The sequence below is a fragment of the Fusarium vanettenii genome (genome assembly GCF_000151355.1).
Source record: "Fusarium vanettenii 77-13-4 chromosome 8 genomic scaffold NECHAsca_10_chr8_2_0, whole genome shotgun sequence".
Taxonomy (NCBI): domain Eukaryota; kingdom Fungi; phylum Ascomycota; class Sordariomycetes; order Hypocreales; family Nectriaceae; genus Fusarium; species Fusarium vanettenii.
The window spans coordinates 1,006,433-1,022,377 of record NW_003315874.1 but is presented as its reverse complement, the minus strand read 5'-3'; the positions used below and the strand labels follow the sequence as shown (position 1 = coordinate 1,022,377).

The following is a 15,945-nucleotide window of genomic DNA, read 5'->3' as shown; positions in this document are numbered from 1 at the left end:
TTCTGTCATTCATTCATTCATTCTTCATGCCTGCTCGCATACTCAAAGAGCGGCAAGGGGGCTAGTAGATCTCATCCCATCTCATCTCATCTCACTCATCTCGCCTATGCCGTATCTCCATGCGGGGGCACATCCATCGCACCGCCTTGTGCTACCCCGACTCAGCCGGCACCTGCTGCTTAACCACCTCGTTGGCCCCATCACCGCCTGCCCCCATCCCTATGCCCTTCCGACGACCCCTGACCAGCGCCTCGAGGGCCCGCCCCACGGCCGGCAAGTCGCCGAGCATGGTGATGTGGCCACGTTCAGTGCAGACCCGACCGCCGCGAACGACCGAGTAGCCGTCCGGGAGCATGGCCTCCTTGGCCAGAACGACACCGTCACCTGGCCGGAAAAGGAGATCGTCATAGGCGTCCAAGCAGGGGATGGCCTCGCGGCTGGTGACCTGAGCAGCGTACACGGTGGGTATGCTTTTGCCATACAGCACGGCGTGTGGAGGGTAGGCGTTGACTTCCTGGTGCGATGGCGAGTGTGCGAGCTCGGAACGGAACTTGTGGATCATCTTAAGGGTTCGGGTCAAGTATTCGAGGTAGCGCTGGCGCTCGGGGTCTGAGGGAAGAGGTTCATCTACATGGGCGCCGCTTCCGTCGAGCTGGGGTGCGATAGGGTTGCGGTCTCGGATAATTGTCGAAGGAGAAGGGGGCTGCTTCTCGCTCTTGCTATCGGAGCGGGTGCGTAGCGAGTTCGGGAGGAAGGACGACAGCGACGACGAGTGTGGGCGGTTGTAGGGAGGAAGAGCCGGTTGCATACACGGGCTAAGATGCCACTTGATCCATTCTTGAGGGTCGTAAAAGTCGATTGGGTACTCTTCGCCAGTTGTCTTGTTCACAAAACAGAACCCGTCCTCTGGTAGGAAGACAAACGAAGTTCTCATGCTGAAGTTGACGCTGGCGGTGAGGAGCTTTTCGTTCAGGAGCACTACATCGCCGTGACGCAGGGGGTTCAGAATGTTGATACACCGTTGTGGCGTTCCGCAGTATAAAACCCCTGAGAAGAGATCCGGACGCTGGTTAACGGCGTGTCGTGTTATGAGACCACCCAAGCTGTGGGAGATAACAAGGGCCCCTCGGGACTCGATTGGGGTTCCTGGTCGATTCGAGGGCAACTTTTGAAGGTATTCTTGCAACTTCCGAGACAACAACGGCGGGCTTAGTCTCCAGTCGTAACCGTAGTCCCATATGCGTAGCTTCCCTGTTCTGGCGTTATCGCAAGAGCGCAGTTTCTTGATAAACTTTCGAGAAATGTCGACGGGCCCAATGTGTTTCAGCATTCCATCAGGCTTGATAGTTTCTTCCATCCTCTCCTCATCTTCATCTTCCAAGCCTACTTCCAAGTTGACCTTTCGCATATTCAGGCCGAGCTTCACAGGTGCCCAGACCTGTTGGTGAGGCGCCTCGGCTGACCGTAGAATGGATCCTCGATAACCACCCATGATGACAACATCACCAGTGAGGCTCTCCAAGACCCGATCAAGAATGGCCGATCCATCTTTGGAGGAAGAGCTGGTTTCTTTAGAAAGGCGACCGTGGGTTCCATTAGCATCGGAAGAGTCTACTGCGCTGAGAGACAGCGTTGATCTTCTTGCTTGGTTATAAAGCTTGGGAAGACTGGGCATCTTGAAATTGGGCACATCAGGAAGGCTGTCCTTTAACGCCATGAATCGAATATTGACCATTTCGCGGACATCCTGAAAGCTTTCATCGTCGCCTAGAGAGGAAGTTCGGGATAGGCTGTGGTAAAGGAGACTATCATCAGAAGTTACTCGGCGTAGAGCCTTAGGGCGCGATGGAGGCACTGTCGGCGGAGCCAACCCCCGGCCCTGCTGCGGAGAAGGCCTTGGTCTCGTTTGCGAGAGAGGGGATGAGTTGGGAGGACTTCGAGGTGATTGAAGGCGGCTCTGGAAACTCCAATTGCCTGTATTGACCTTGTCGCTGGAGTTGGAGAAGAAAGAAGTGGGCATAGAAGGTAACAAATGAGATGGCGGACTGAGGGAGGGCAGGGCCTTCTGGAGCCTCCTCAATGCCTCTTGTCCTGCCGATCTCGATCGACTTCGGGCTGGGCTGAGAGCACTTCCCAAGACACTCCCGGACGCTCTGTTTGATGATCCTTTGGCCGGGGATGGTCTTGATTGGGATTGCCACGGTGAAGGTAGAGGATAGCTTGACGGCTGGCTCGTCGGCAGTTGCTTTGAGGAACTGGGCGGAGGGATAGATTGTGGTATTTGTGGTGTTGTCTCAGGCGAAGATGGGAGCTCAGGACTCGTGTCACCGTTTCCATCAAACAGAGCTCCTCCACTCTTGTCCAATGCCAAGACCTTTTCGATTGTCGGTGTATTTTGTGAAGTCAAATGCCTGGCAACTGCGCTCAGGGCTGGTTGCAGGATAGCCTCAGCCTCATCCTGGTTACGGATGATCGAGTCATCATCTTGAATGTCCAGAGCGTCCAAAGCCTGAGTGTCAGGGACAGGCTCGGTCGGGGAACACGTAGCCATGGTTCATCGGGTCCGAATTGGCGTAGGTTCTCAAGTCTCGACCAAGGTACAGTTAATGTCGGGTCACAATTGAACGGCAGGCTGCAGAAAGGGCCGAAGATAGTCCAATGGCAATCCGTTGAGCGAGGTTGCCACAACTTGTACTTAGATGAGAAGAACAAAAGAAGAGGAAGAGGGGACTAGCAGAGGTAACGAAGAATCGCCAGACATGGCCCTCACTTCCTCGGCCGAAAACACGGTGGATCTCGTCGAGTCTGCCCGATTTAAGACGCAAAGCTTGTGAACGGTAAGGGTTGGGGCGGCTGTGTAGGCCTGTCCGGAACGTCCGGGCGTGGATGGATCCAGGGCCAATGGTTGGTGTTTGGTGTGTCTCTGTCGTTATCGTGAGGGTGTGTCGTGGGGGAAAAGGATTCTGAGCTGAAGAGGAGGCTTCTCCTTTGTGCGATGGGAGATTTGGACAGTGTCCTTTTTAGTAGCCAGGGGACTGCGAGCTGGCAATTATCTTCAAGCATCAGCCTTGATCATCGCTGAATTGATGAGGTCATGGTGTAAGCGACGGGGCCAGCGGAACGGGGAATTCGGCACCAATTGGGGTCCGAGAGGCGTCTGGGGAATCGGCGCTTGGCATCCGGAGGCGCTGGATGGCCCCGTTAAAAGGCAGGCCGCGACGATCCATCTTTTGTAGTACAGTGCAGAAGCAGAGTTGCTGCCGTTGAAGCTGGCGATGTCAAGGTTTCAAGGATAAGCAAGCGTGACCGTGGTGTGCGATGGAGAGTTCCCCGTACCCAAGGGTTGCGCCTTCCCTGTCAGCGGCTTGTCAGAGCCGTTGCGCTGGTAAGTCTTGGAACCTAAACAATCGGGCAAGTACGAAGATATGTCAGCTCCTATTCAGGAAGGAGCCATGCTTGGCCAAGGGGTTCAAGCCTGGGCAGGAGACAGACATGTGATTATGGGGCCTCAATTCGTGGACCCTTACGAGACCCCCATCTCCATCTTTCATGACCAAGAGAATGGTCAATAACGGGCCTGGTCTCGTACAATGATTGCGAATCCATCACGAGAATACGACAAGCGAGTATTACAGTACAGCACAGTGCAGTACCTGTGACAACATACCAGAAACAAGCCCCTTGCAGGTTGGAGAATTAGCAACTACATCAACTTCCAACGAATGACGGTCTCTCCACTGCCAATCACTCCGCCCTGCTCACTTCAGCTCTCCCTCCTCTGACCAACCATTGACGTCGAGTAACATTCAGCCTCATAGGTCATGGCCCTGTCTGTCTGCCCAAAAAAAGAAGTCACCAGCCACCCGTCGCCGTTGATCGGCGGTTGATCGGTGAAGTGATCCCCGACGTCATCCAAATCCAACCTCCCGCCGACTCCTCCCCCACGGCATCGTCTCCATCGGCCCCGGTTACCGGCCCCGACACGGCCCGGATCCTTACAGCGACTGACCGCCCGTCGTCACATCATGATCCTTTTCTCACCGATTTAGCTGTCAATGGGTCCGTAGCTAGTCGTTCGGTTGGGCATCATTTCCCCAGTCAACACCTACCTGTTCATCAACATAAAAGCGCCGACATCGTTCAGACAGGTCAGTGAACCACCCGCGTATCCATAATGTCGACACTTCAGCCTCGACTTCCGTACTCGGACGAGGAGCTCAACACCCTCTATCCTCCCGAATTGCGCCTCCAGCTCGTCCAGATTCTGCTTCGCCATGGTGAGCGCACGCCGATCAACGCCCGCTTTCACTCTACCGGTCTTCCTCCCTTCTGGCCCTATTGCTCTGCCGCTCGCCGGCTGACGAGCGCTATTCTTGACCCCTCCGCCGCCACTTCCGATGCCGAACCTGCCGACAATCCGGGCCTCACGGCTCTTGAGTGGAAGCGCCGCCTCGAGACCTTTGGACCCGATGATATCCCTGTGATCGCATCCGGCCGCAATGGCGAGCTTGATGCCATCTGCGACATGGGCATGCTGACCGATCGCGGACGCGAGACTACCTATGCCCTAGGCCAGCGCCTCCGCCATCTCTATGTCGACCGGCTTCATTTCCTCCCTGATACTCTTGCTGCCGATGTCGATACTTCCTCTATCTACCTCCGGACAACTCCCGTGCCTCGCGCTCTTGAATCCCTCCAGCAAGCCTTCTATGGCCTCTACCCACCCTCTGCCCGCGCGGCCGGCCTAAACCCCCCCACCATTCTTACCCGATCACCCGCCGACGAGACTCTCTTTCCCAACGATGGCAACTGTCGGCGTTTCGCCGCTCTAGCCCGCGCCTTTGCCAAGCGGGCAGCTGAGCGCTGGAACGACTCGGAAGAGATGGCTTACTTGACCAAGCGCATTGGCCACTGGATGCCCGAAGACCGCGTCGCGGTGGACTCTCGTCCACGTCTCAGCGGTATTATGGACACCATGAATGCTACCAAAGCTCATGGCCCTGCTACACGTCTGCCTGATGAATTCTACGACCCAGAAGTCAAGCGCATCATTGAAAAGATCGGCGTGGAGGAGTGGTATGCCGGCTATAAGGAGAGCCAGGAGTATCGTACCTTGGGCATCGGAGGTCTTCTTGGTGACGTTGTCGCTCGAATGGTCGGAAGTACTGAGCACTCTGCCGCTGATGGTCAGTATGAGGTGGCTACAAGTAAAACAGCTACTTCTACCACACTCCCGCCTATACGTTTCGGCCTCAGTGGTTGTCATGATACCACCCTCGCCGCTACACTCTCCAGCTTGGGAGCCTTCAACGAGGATGCCTGGCCCCCATTTACGAGCCACATTGCCATTGAGTTGTTCCGTCACGTCAATCAAGGCGCAACTCCACCGCCTGTAGCCCCGAAGCCAAGCGGCGGGTTTCTGTCCCTCTTTGGCTGGGGTAGCAAACAAACCTCAACTGCTGGCACTCCGCCACCAGGTATCGGGCGCAAGAAGACCCCTGACTTGAGCGATGATGAAAAGAAACGACTGGAAGGCTACTACGTCCGTCTCCGCTACAATGATCGCCCAGTTACTATCCCTGGCTGCAAACCCGCCGGCAAGCATTTCGATGGGGACGAGTCCTTCTGCACTTTGGTGAGTTGTCGTATGCCTCATCTGGCTCATGATTAAGCATAACCATCGCGTACATATGGCTTACGTTACAACTCTTACACAGGAAGCCTTCAAGGCTATTGTTGACAAGTTCACCCCTATTGACTGGAAGAACCAGTGTCGCTCCAATCTGAAGGAGCCCACGTTCCCACCCAAGCCAGAGCCTGCAGGATATTAACCATAAACCTTTACAGTACAAAGAAAGACAAAAACCAATTATCAATCTAGATCATTCTGTCGGTTCAACATAGGAGTTAAGGTGTTGGTGAATTAGACAAAAACATGGGGTTTATGCGTGGGTTGGTTCGGTGTCAAGTTGCAGAGCCAGCTGGAGCCTCTTTCGATGATAGCCAGTCTCTAACACGTATGAGGGCTCAAGCCAGCTCGACACGGAGCATCAAGCCAACTTACATCAGTTACATCATAGGCACGGGGACAAGAGACGATGATATAAATGACCATATCCTGATCTGCGTTCAAGACTGTAGTAGTGCCTAACCTGACCAAATACTCCATAATAGACATAAACGCAGGTGATATATCCTCTCATCCATCCCAAGCTGAATCTCATCCAGCACCTTCCATCCACGTCTCATCTCAACCATCCATGTGCACCCCCTCTTCTACAAGGGGAGTATTATCCACAATGTCTTCTCTTCTGAACGCTCTCTTCTCGCCATGAGCGCAACACCAGGAAACAATGACGAATCCGTCCAAAGGGGTAAATTATCAAGAAAAAGGGAAATCAAAGAATGAAGGTGTGTAAAGCCCAAGCAAAAAGGACAGCACGCACCAAATGTGCGTCAATTACAACGTTTAAGCAAGTTTTCGTTCATTCTCGCCTGCGCAGAGATTGAATATGGAAAGATGCACAAGCGTCATTAGTTGGCAACCTCCTCCTCAACCCATCCGTTCAGACCTCCTTGGATGGCGAGGCCAAATCCAGATCCCATGCCGCCGAAGCTGGCCTGGTAGTGGTGACCACGTCGCTCATTCTCAGCGCCAGGCATGCCATTGGGGCTGTTGCCGCCATTCTCAAACCCAGGAGCAAGCACCGGAAGGCTGACTGCCCGGTTGTGTTGGCCACGAGGGCCAGGAGCCAGCATACCGCCAATGGTTGTAGCACCAGAGGTAGCACCGTTGGCAGGGTAGCCGTTGGAGATGCTCGCCGACTGGTCGTGGCCCGAGATGGGGACCTGCTGGGGAACATCGAGGCCTAGCTCACCAGGTGATGGCTGTGCTGTGCCAAACAGGGCACTCTGCTGAGCAGCAATCTGCTGTTGTTGGTGATGTTGCTGCTGCTGAGCTTGTTGAGACACCTGGTTGAGATACATGGTCAGGGGGTTGTTGTTGGCATTGAAGAGAGTGGCCGACTGCTGAGGAGTGTTGCCATTTGTGGGAGAGCCGCTGTTCTGAGATCCGTTAGGAGGGGGAGAGGAGACGCCATCTCCGCGAGGGGACTGAGACTGCTGCATCTGGCGGGGCGGGTTGCCACAACGGTCCTTTCCAAAGTTGACCTTGAACTTCTTGTACTCTTCCCGTCCTCGGATGGCCTCGATAGCCTTGATGGCGTTGGCAATGTTGGTGAAGTTGACAAATGCGCAGCTCTTCTCACGCAGAGTGTTGACAAGCTCGATCTCGCCATACTCGGAAAAGTCCTGTCGCAGGCGCTCCTCAGTCCAGGTCTCGTCAAGGTTACCGATGTACACGTTTCGCGAAGCACCACCGCTGACAGCAAGGGCAATGGCCGGTGGGAGAGCACCCGAGTGCTTGCCCCAGCCGATCTTGAGGCGTCGGTTGTGAATCATGAGGCCCTGAAGGTTGCTGAGGGCGTAGAAGGAGGCAGCAGCGGTAGGGTCGATGAAGGTCACGAAGCAGATGTGCTTGTCGGGGATGTAGCGGATATGGTGGAGCAGACCACCCCTGACCACATTGCAAATCTCCTCAATGGTCGTCTCAGGGTGAATGTTGCCGAGGTAGATGGTTCGGTTGCCAAGGTTATTGATGCCTCCGGCAGTGGTGGCGACGGCGGCGGCAGCAACAGACTGCTGAGCAAGGGCGTTCGAAATCAGGTCACGGTCAGCACCAGTAAGCATGTGGGCGTAGCCGGGAGCAATGCCCAGGTACTGAGCTGCGTTTTGCTGCTGCGTCTTGGAAACATAGGCGCAACGGTCCTTGCCGTAGTAGACGCGACGGGGAGCCTGCCACTTGGGTTCCTGAGGGAGCTGAGAGACGGCCTTGATGGCATTGGCGATCGAGAGGTAGTGAACAAAGGCGATGTTCTTCTCACGGACGACCTTGATGGTGTCAATGGCGCCAAACTTGCCCAGATCCTCACGCAGTTCCTCATCGGACACCTCCTCGGGCAGGTTACCCAGGTACACGTTTCGAGAGGCACCCGACTGCTGAACAGCCAGAGCAACCGAAGTAGGCACCTGGGAAGGCTTGCCCCAACCAACCTTGATATCCTGACCCTTGATGCAGAGCTTTTTCAAGATGGCATCAGAGTGGAAGTGGGTGGCAGAGCTAGCGTCCAGGAACGAGATGAAGGCACAGTTCTTGTCGGGCAGGAGGCGGACCGACTCGATCTGGCCGCTGCGCACGTGGCCAAGAATCTCCTCAGCACTTGTGTCAGGGGGAATGTTGCCCAGGTAAACGGTTCGGCTGGTTCCAGTAACAACGCCGGATCCCATTGAGACGGGCGACGTGGGAGGGAGAGGAGCCTGCATGCTGAAGCCACCAGTGGGGGACTGGGGCGGATAGAACTGAGGAGCGCCGTAGGTAGAAGGAGAAACGATGCCCTGGTAAGACTGAGGCGAGATGGTCTGCTGAACGGGGCTAGAGACGCCATTCTGCTGTTGGTTGTTTCCCTGCTGGGGCTGGAAACCAGGAAGACTCTGGAATTGAGGGCTGGCAAAGGCAGCGGGAGTGCCAGGCTGGAAGGGGCTACCGAGCAGCAGCTGCGAGGGCAGAAGAGGAGTGAACTGCATGTCAAACGCAGTTCCCGGGGTGGCCATGTCGACTCCATTGTTGGAGGGCTGCTGGGTCATGGCCTGAGGCTGCGTGTTGATGGCGGGGATGTTGCCTCGTCGCGGGTGTCGTTCGGCAAAGCCCGAGATGTTGGAGTTGAAGGCGCCATGGGAGAAGCCAGTGTCGCTGTTGGAGGGCTTGGAGGCGTGGCCGAAGCGGTTGGCAGGCCCGCCGTTGGGGGCGCCCTGGCCAACGGGTCCGTTGAGATCTTGCATACCGAGCAGATGAGGGGGGACGAGCGAGTCCCGCCCGACGTGCGACAGAACAGCCGTTTTGAAGATTGGAACGTGCCTGAGTGAGGCACGGAGCGAGCTGCGAAGCTGGGAGGATCGTCCGGCTGAACGGTTCAGACGGTCCGAGGCTCGGTGTCACTGGCTGCTTAGCAGTATCTGGTCTTCAGGGGGAAGTGATCTCGGCTAAGCTGCTTGGAACGGCTTATGGGTCTCGGGAGCAAAGGAGAAGCAAGCAATTGGGTTGTGCAGAATGAAGCTGATCAAGTCGAGAATTATCAAGCGCGTCGGCGTATCCAAAGGCGAATATGACGAAGCAGCTTTCGAAGTCAAAAGGGTCGTTCCAGGAAGCGACCGTCTAGTATATATCGGTATCGAATATGAAGAACTTCGGCCGGGTCGTGGGAGAACCGTGAGGCGAGGCTGAAGGATCAAAAATAGGTAATCGGCGGTAAGAGCGAGTGTATCGAAGAGTCGAACGAGAAACGCAAAGCACGAGAGTGCGTGGGCTAGGATGACATCCAGGGGAAAGTCGAGTAGTAGATCAAAGTATTAATAAAGCAATACGGTCAGAACGAGCGTCGACGAAGTCGAAAAGCAGGGTCTCAAGAGAAGGAAGAGAGACGACGCTGCATCTGATGAGGAACAGCGAGTACCCCAGGTGATGAGTCTAGCGACGAGAGAGAAGAAAAAAGGGACAAGAGTCGGCGTCGGTGAGTAGACGACACGAATGTAGAGGGAACGAAGAGTCAAGAGAGAGAGAGAGAAGGGGACGGATTGGGATGTCGTCCACCTTCACTTCCAAGATCGGGGCCAGGGGACCAGTGGACCAGGGGATGGACCACAGGGGGTGAGCCTCAGGCCGACAGGCGAGCAACGGTAGGAAATAATGCAAGGTAATAAGGCCCAAATGAAAAAGAGGCGCCAGGGAGGGAGAGGAAAAGGCCAGACGACCAGGTGGGTAGGGAATGAGGTGGAGGAGGGCGGTGGGTGGGTGGAGGTGGAAGAGAAGGGATATGAAATGAAGAGAGAAGAGAAGAAAGAATCGAGGCAGAAGAGAAGAGGAATGGCGGTAAAGAGAGTGAGAGACAAGAGTCAGTGTGAGAAAAAGAACGGAAGGAAGCTGCAGCTACGGATGGATCAAAGAAAAAGGAGGAGACCAAGCAAAAGCAGCAGCAACGCAGCAGCAACGAATGCAACAATGATGCGGCTACCAACCAGCTAGAGGCGACATGAAGAAAGAATCGTGTCCTGGCCTGGCCGCAGCTCAGCGCAGGCACTGACAGCAGCAATAGCAGGGCCCCCAGGATCCAGGAGGCGCTTCAGGAGCGCACGCAGAGACGGCCACGCCCACACACAAACGAACGGTCGAGGCTAAAGAAGCTATCGACTAGGACCCAGAAGGCTAGAGGCCAGAGGTCAGAGGCTGGAGCCACAGCCAGAGCCGGAGCCCAGGTGGCGACGACGAGCCGGGAGCGCCAGGGACTGGGCGGCAGGGATTGGTCGGCTCGTGCCAGCATCGCCCAGGGGTGAGAATGAATGGATGGGAGAGTGTGAGCGACAGTCGATGGACCCAGCTGGTCGATGGTGAATGGTGGCAGCGTGCCTCTGGTGGAGATGGCCACCACGAGCTCTGGGGGAGCATGAGCTAGGCTTTAGCCAGGGGGGAAGACGGCTACCCAGGGGCTACAGGAGACTCCAGAAGGGCTAAGGAGGTCCATTGCCCAAAGGGGGTGAGGGATGGAATTGGCTGCTCCGATAGTTTAATGAGAACGACAGGGATGGCCGCCATTGTCTCTGGCCATGCCTGGGCGTGCCGTCTCACGACGGGGAGCCTTGAGGGCACAGCACACGACACTGCACGGAAAATCATGGGAATTGGGGAAGACGTCGACTGAGTACCGGATAGGATAGTACCGTGTTTCCGTCGTATCTGATGCTCTGGTTGTCTGGATCTGATGGATGAAAGAGCCCCTTGAGCCCATGTGGGTGTTTCGTTACTCCCATGTCGGGGCGTTCGCTGGTGGTGCCACCCCTGCCAAACATTACATTCATTGTCCTGACCTGACGGAAACCCTCACCTCCCTGCCTGTCAGTCAATGTTGGCTTTATTAGACGTGCCGGTAGAATACCACGCGACTAGGAGTAGCATCTAATGGGGTCATAGACAGAGAAAAAGGGATGGACTCCGATCGATTGATTGATTGCTCGATTCTCTAGTCGCCGTTCGGATATGGATGTGTATGTACGGACGGATACGAAATCTCCGACCATGGGAGCACACATAATTTAAGGTAATATCCAGATTGAAATTGGACCCGATGATGGTTGAACTTTCAAGTTGCGTGTCGTATCGTGTCGTGTCGTGCCGTGTCGGGTTGTGCCTGCATGTTACCACCAACTGCACCTCGACGGGCAGGTACTTTGCACAAGGCCTAGCAGGAGGAAGGAGCACTGGAGGCACCAAACTCACCGACAAGCTCGTTAGAGCCTGGACCATCCGACGCCTCTAACCTCGATTCAAAACCTTGCATCAGCATCTGGTTGATTCATCTTATTGTCGTGATATTCATCATGCCCCTTGCTTCTTCTTGGAAGCTTCCTTCCACGGCTCCCCTGCCGGACCCCTAAATTATGGCGGGGGGCCTGTGACTGTGTCTGTGTCTGACGGCCGTCCTCCCGGTTTCTTCGCGCTAAACTTGCTCAAAGGGTCAATACACCCGCGTCCTTTGAAACACTCACTCGGCCCCTCTCCCATTGAGCAAGTATTCACAATCTGATTCACTCACCAACTCTGCACCAAGGAGACTCCGTGTCTAGCGGCACCGTTATGTCTTCTGCAGCCGCAGCAAGAGGCCAAGACGATTCACCGTTGTTGTGTCACCCACCAAGCAAAATCTGGCGTACAAGACGCCCCTCCACGGCGCCTACTTGACTGCAACTGACAAGGAACATCCCTTTGTTCGACGTCAACATCTGCTCTGGCTGACGGCAAAACCCTCGAATCTGTCCTTCCCCGTATGTACTTGCAGCCCTAGTCATCATGAAACACGCCCAAGGGGCCAGTCTTGGGGCATCCCCAAACACCATCGCCTTCAGACAGATGGGATCCGATACTATTTTCGGAAGCGTCTCAGGCGTCTCGTAAACGCGCCACCCGCCTCATGCACCTTCAACTGAACCTTCTTGGTTCGCACCAAGATGACTCTATCCAGACTTGGACCTGACCTACCAACATCCACATGCCGCAAACGTTCATGTCCCACAGCCCAACGCTTGGAAGTTGCCGACTTGATACCCGCAGCCACACGGGTTCCATCTCTGATCCCACATCCCGCGATACGCCTTGACCAGTTTGTCGGCAGGCTCTAGTGTATTGCACCAAGACCGTCGGCTATTAATCCCTGTCACAGACGGAGCAGTCCCTTTCTGTCCTTGTCCATTGTCCAATCACCAAGGAGAGCTGCTTTCTGTAGCGCGAGTGCGTCTCGAGGGCCTATCAGTTTCTCCGACTTACTACTCGGTCTAGCAACCGAGTATAGGAGAAGATCACACAGCAGCTCACAAAAGTTGTCTACGGATGCCGTCGTCTCATGATGCCCTCATATCGCACTCACACCAGAGCACAGTCTTCCCCATGACACCTTTTCAAGACAGCCCACAGGCCACTTTCTGGTCCAGGAACTGCCAATGACTTGATTCCTCCCGATTGTTCATCTCAAACCGCTTCATCCTCCAACCACGGGCCAGTTCCCTTACACTCGCTAAAACACATATATCCCTTCAATCAGATGTTGCAGCCCGTAGCTAAGTAGCATACGAACCAGGCCTCCTCCACTTCCAGGCCTTTGTTTGACGACAGACCCAGTTGATCTAGTGCAGCACGATCTGACAAACATGCACTCGAGACTCTTGGCTATGTCGGAAATAGGGTGCGGATATCCCTGAAGCTGATCGTCTTTGACCTCTGTGGCCCATGGCCTCTCTCTGTCAAATACTAAGACCAAAAAAAAAAAAAGCTCAAGTTCGCTTCGTCACCTGAAACGACCTTCAAGTCTAGACCTGGACTGGAATATTCCGTATGGGTCAAGCAATGCGTTTTGTTTTTAGAAGCCTTTTTTAGGCTATTTCAATCATCGGACAACCGTCATATCTGGCTCTTGGCAGCCTCTCCTTGCTTTCATTAAGTTATGTCTTGGCCTCGATACATCCTTTCACCCCTATCGCAGCGTTCAATGGCCCATCGGCGGGGGAGCAATCTGTTGGTGGATGTCTAAGCGAGCAACTCGTCAAGTCCAGAACTGTCATAGCTCAGAAGTCTGGGCCAGATAGGCATTCTCATTATGCTACCGAGGCAAAGTGGCACCTTGTAAGGTCCCAGTCTAGATCAGGCCAGGGAAGGCAGCCTCAATGAACTTCCATCCACCACATGCTGTACATACCGTGCGGCGGAAGGACAAACCGCCCTTCGGCAACTGATACCATTCCAAGTTGCCTTCGAGGCAGTGTCTCGCTATCTCCCTAGAGACTCTCTAAGTTCATCATTGGTGCTAGTCGTGGAGGAGGGAACAGAGGACTACTGACATCACTTCAGCGAACTTGAAGTACTATGAATTTTGTCATTTTGGTTTCGCTTTCTACATCGATTCATAACCCCAACCATACGCCTTTCTAACACAGGCACCGTCGTTGCGGCTACCCCCTCGCACCTGTCATAACTCGTAGACACATCAACCCTTCATGGCAATATCCGGTAGCCATGTTGATCAATGTCGGATAAAATGTACATCTGAGCTTTACAGCTCATCCTTTCCGGCAGAGCCAGCGGTCTTGGCCTCCTTTCCACCATCGGCGAGTCCTCGCTTCACCATGGACGAGATGATCTCGTACACAACCTGAGCTGCAGCCAGGGCGGTCTCCTCTCCGCCGTTTTGGTACGCAGGCGACACCTCGACGACGTCAGCACCAACAAGGTTGAGACCTTCGAGACCGCGCAGAATGCGGATAAACTCGCGGGTTGACCAGCCACCAGGCTCAGGAGTACCGGTACCAGGGGCAAAGGCTGGGTCGAGGACGTCGATGTCGACAGACAGGTAGACGGGGTTCTCGGTGCCGAGGACCTTGAGGATACCGTCGATGATACCCTTGGTGCCGATCTCGTCAATGTCATCAGCAGTGAAGCGGACCCAGTTCTGCGAGGTGTCATCCTCGTTGTCAGCAAAATCGTCGCCTGAGAGGCGAGTGCGCAGGCCGGCGTGAACAGAGGCCTCGGAGGACGAGTTGGAGAGAAGACCTTCCTGGTTGGCCATCCAGAACATGGAACCATGGGTGAATTGAGAGGCTCCCCACCAAGATGGGTAGGCAGCCGGATTCCAGGTGTCGAGGTGAGCTGAGAATACATATCAGAACGGTATCGCAAACGGAGGAGTCTGTCTCCCTGAACTAGACCAAGCAGTCAAGACTCACCATCAAAGTGCAAGACCTGGATAGGCTTGCCATAAATGTGATTCAGGGCTCTCAAAGCAGGCAGCGCCAGACTGTGATCACCGCCCAGAGTCATCAACTTGGGTTTGGGTGCCAGGGAAGATACGGTCTTTCGCTTGCCGAGCTGCTTGAAGGCCTGGGTCATCTGCTCCTGTGCGATGTTGTTGTCGAGGGGAGTGATGCTGATATCGCCACAGTCGACGATCTTGGCCCAATTCTGGTAGGGGTTGATGCCAGCGCGAGGGTTGAAGCCGCGGAACGACGTCTGACGTGCCGAGGCGGAGCGGATGGCACGGGGACCGAAGCGTGCGCCCGGTCTGTAGCTGACAGCTGTGTCAAAGGGAGCACCGACGATGGCGATATCGAAGGGCTCGGTGGGCTCTGTGAGGCACTTGACGTGGTTCAGGTGGGCAAAGGTGTTGATGCCAGCAAAGGGCCACTATTTGGTTGAGTGTAAGTCGAGCAATCTTCATGAACTCGACGAGCAAGACATACCTCATAGCCCCATTTCGCCTCGAGCTCATCCAGTTCCTCCTTGGTCCACTCCTTGTCGTCATGATCATGAGCGCAGGCTGAGGCCAGCCCTGTCAGGGCCAACAGGTTCAAGAGAGCTGAAGACTTCATTCTCGTTGCAGTCCAAACCTATAGTCCTGGGGAAGAAGAGGAGGAGGAGGGGAGAAAGAAGAGGGAGGCAACGAGGTCTATTATAGTTGTCTGCATCGTCCAAGGTGGCATGCCCTCCCCCACCGGCGCCGGCGGCCGGCCCCACGAGTCGGGATGGGGATCTACTCGACTCGACTCGACTCGCAAGGCTTGTCATTTGGTCATACAAGAGCGAAACTCTCCATGTCTACGGTCCCCGCGGGCCAATGGGCTAAAGTTTGACAAAGAGGCCTGATGCCGACAGGCCACGCGATGAGATACAGTAACTTATGCAGCCAGACGCCCGATTGGCCAATCGCCCAGCGACAAAGCATCCCCGCGTCCCTCTATCTCCCCGCCTCTCTGCAAAGGAAAAAAAAAGTTGGAGAAGATGGCCGTCGTCCGAAGCCGAATGAGGCAGTTTGTTTCCATTTTGACTCCGAGTCGGCCAGAGCAGAGGAGGGGCGGTCCCGGGAACGGGCCCGGAGGTTGGCGGGCTTGCGTCGGGGCTAGGTTGAGAAGGGAAAGTTGACGCGACGGGGCAGGAGACTCCGAACCCGAACATCCCGTCTTATCTCCAATGACAAACGAAACCTCCATCCGAGGTTGACCATCCATAGCCTTGGGGTTAGGAAGGCAAGGTGACTTGTCCATCTTCAAGGTTCCCTTGACATGATTCATGAGCAAATGCGGAAGCTCTGCATCCATGTCTTACATGGTAATGTCACCAATACAACATCTACCGTCCGTCCACCGCCTCATGCCATGACCGTGCCATTCTCCCTCCCATCCCCACTGGCATCATGAAAATCCTCAAGTTTCCAACTACAGCACGAGACCGGCCCGGAATGCGGTCATGAGAAATCCGAAGCTCCTTCACCGAGACATGCCTCACGTCGGATGCAG

General features: G+C 55.1%; 4 protein-coding genes across 4 annotated transcripts; 1 reads left to right on the top strand and 3 right to left on the bottom strand.

Annotated features, from left to right (window-relative positions):
• Positions 1-151: 151 nt before the first annotated feature.
• NECHADRAFT_95605 (uncharacterized protein) lies at positions 152-2,558 on the bottom strand (the record flags this gene model as incomplete). The annotated part of the gene is made up of 2 exons (XM_003048758.1): positions 152-2,484; positions 2,525-2,558. 2 exons carry the CDS (start codon positions 2,556-2,558, stop codon positions 152-154), a joined length of 2,367 nt encoding a protein of 788 aa, XP_003048804.1.
• Positions 2,559-4,174: 1,616 nt separating this feature from the next.
• Positions 4,175-6,126, top strand: NECHADRAFT_62903 (uncharacterized protein; the record flags this gene model as incomplete). Its single annotated transcript, XM_003048947.1, has 2 exons — positions 4,175-5,635; positions 5,718-6,126. 2 exons carry the CDS (start codon positions 4,175-4,177, stop codon positions 5,829-5,831), a joined length of 1,575 nt encoding a protein of 524 aa, XP_003048993.1. The 3' UTR covers positions 5,832-6,126.
• A 356-nt stretch (positions 6,127-6,482) lies between these two features.
• NECHADRAFT_101325 (uncharacterized protein) lies at positions 6,483-8,985 on the bottom strand. Its single transcript, XM_003048757.1, has one exon. It carries the CDS (start codon positions 8,896-8,898, stop codon positions 6,535-6,537), a length of 2,364 nt encoding a protein of 787 aa, XP_003048803.1. The 5' UTR covers positions 8,899-8,985; the 3' UTR covers positions 6,483-6,534.
• A 4,724-nt stretch (positions 8,986-13,709) lies between these two features.
• NECHADRAFT_46783 (uncharacterized protein) lies at positions 13,710-15,021 on the bottom strand (the record flags this gene model as incomplete). The annotated part of the gene is made up of 3 exons (XM_003048756.1): positions 13,710-14,302; positions 14,380-14,836; positions 14,893-15,021. 3 exons carry the CDS (start codon positions 15,019-15,021, stop codon positions 13,710-13,712), a joined length of 1,179 nt encoding a protein of 392 aa, XP_003048802.1.
• Between the last annotated feature and the right edge of the window lie 924 nt (positions 15,022-15,945).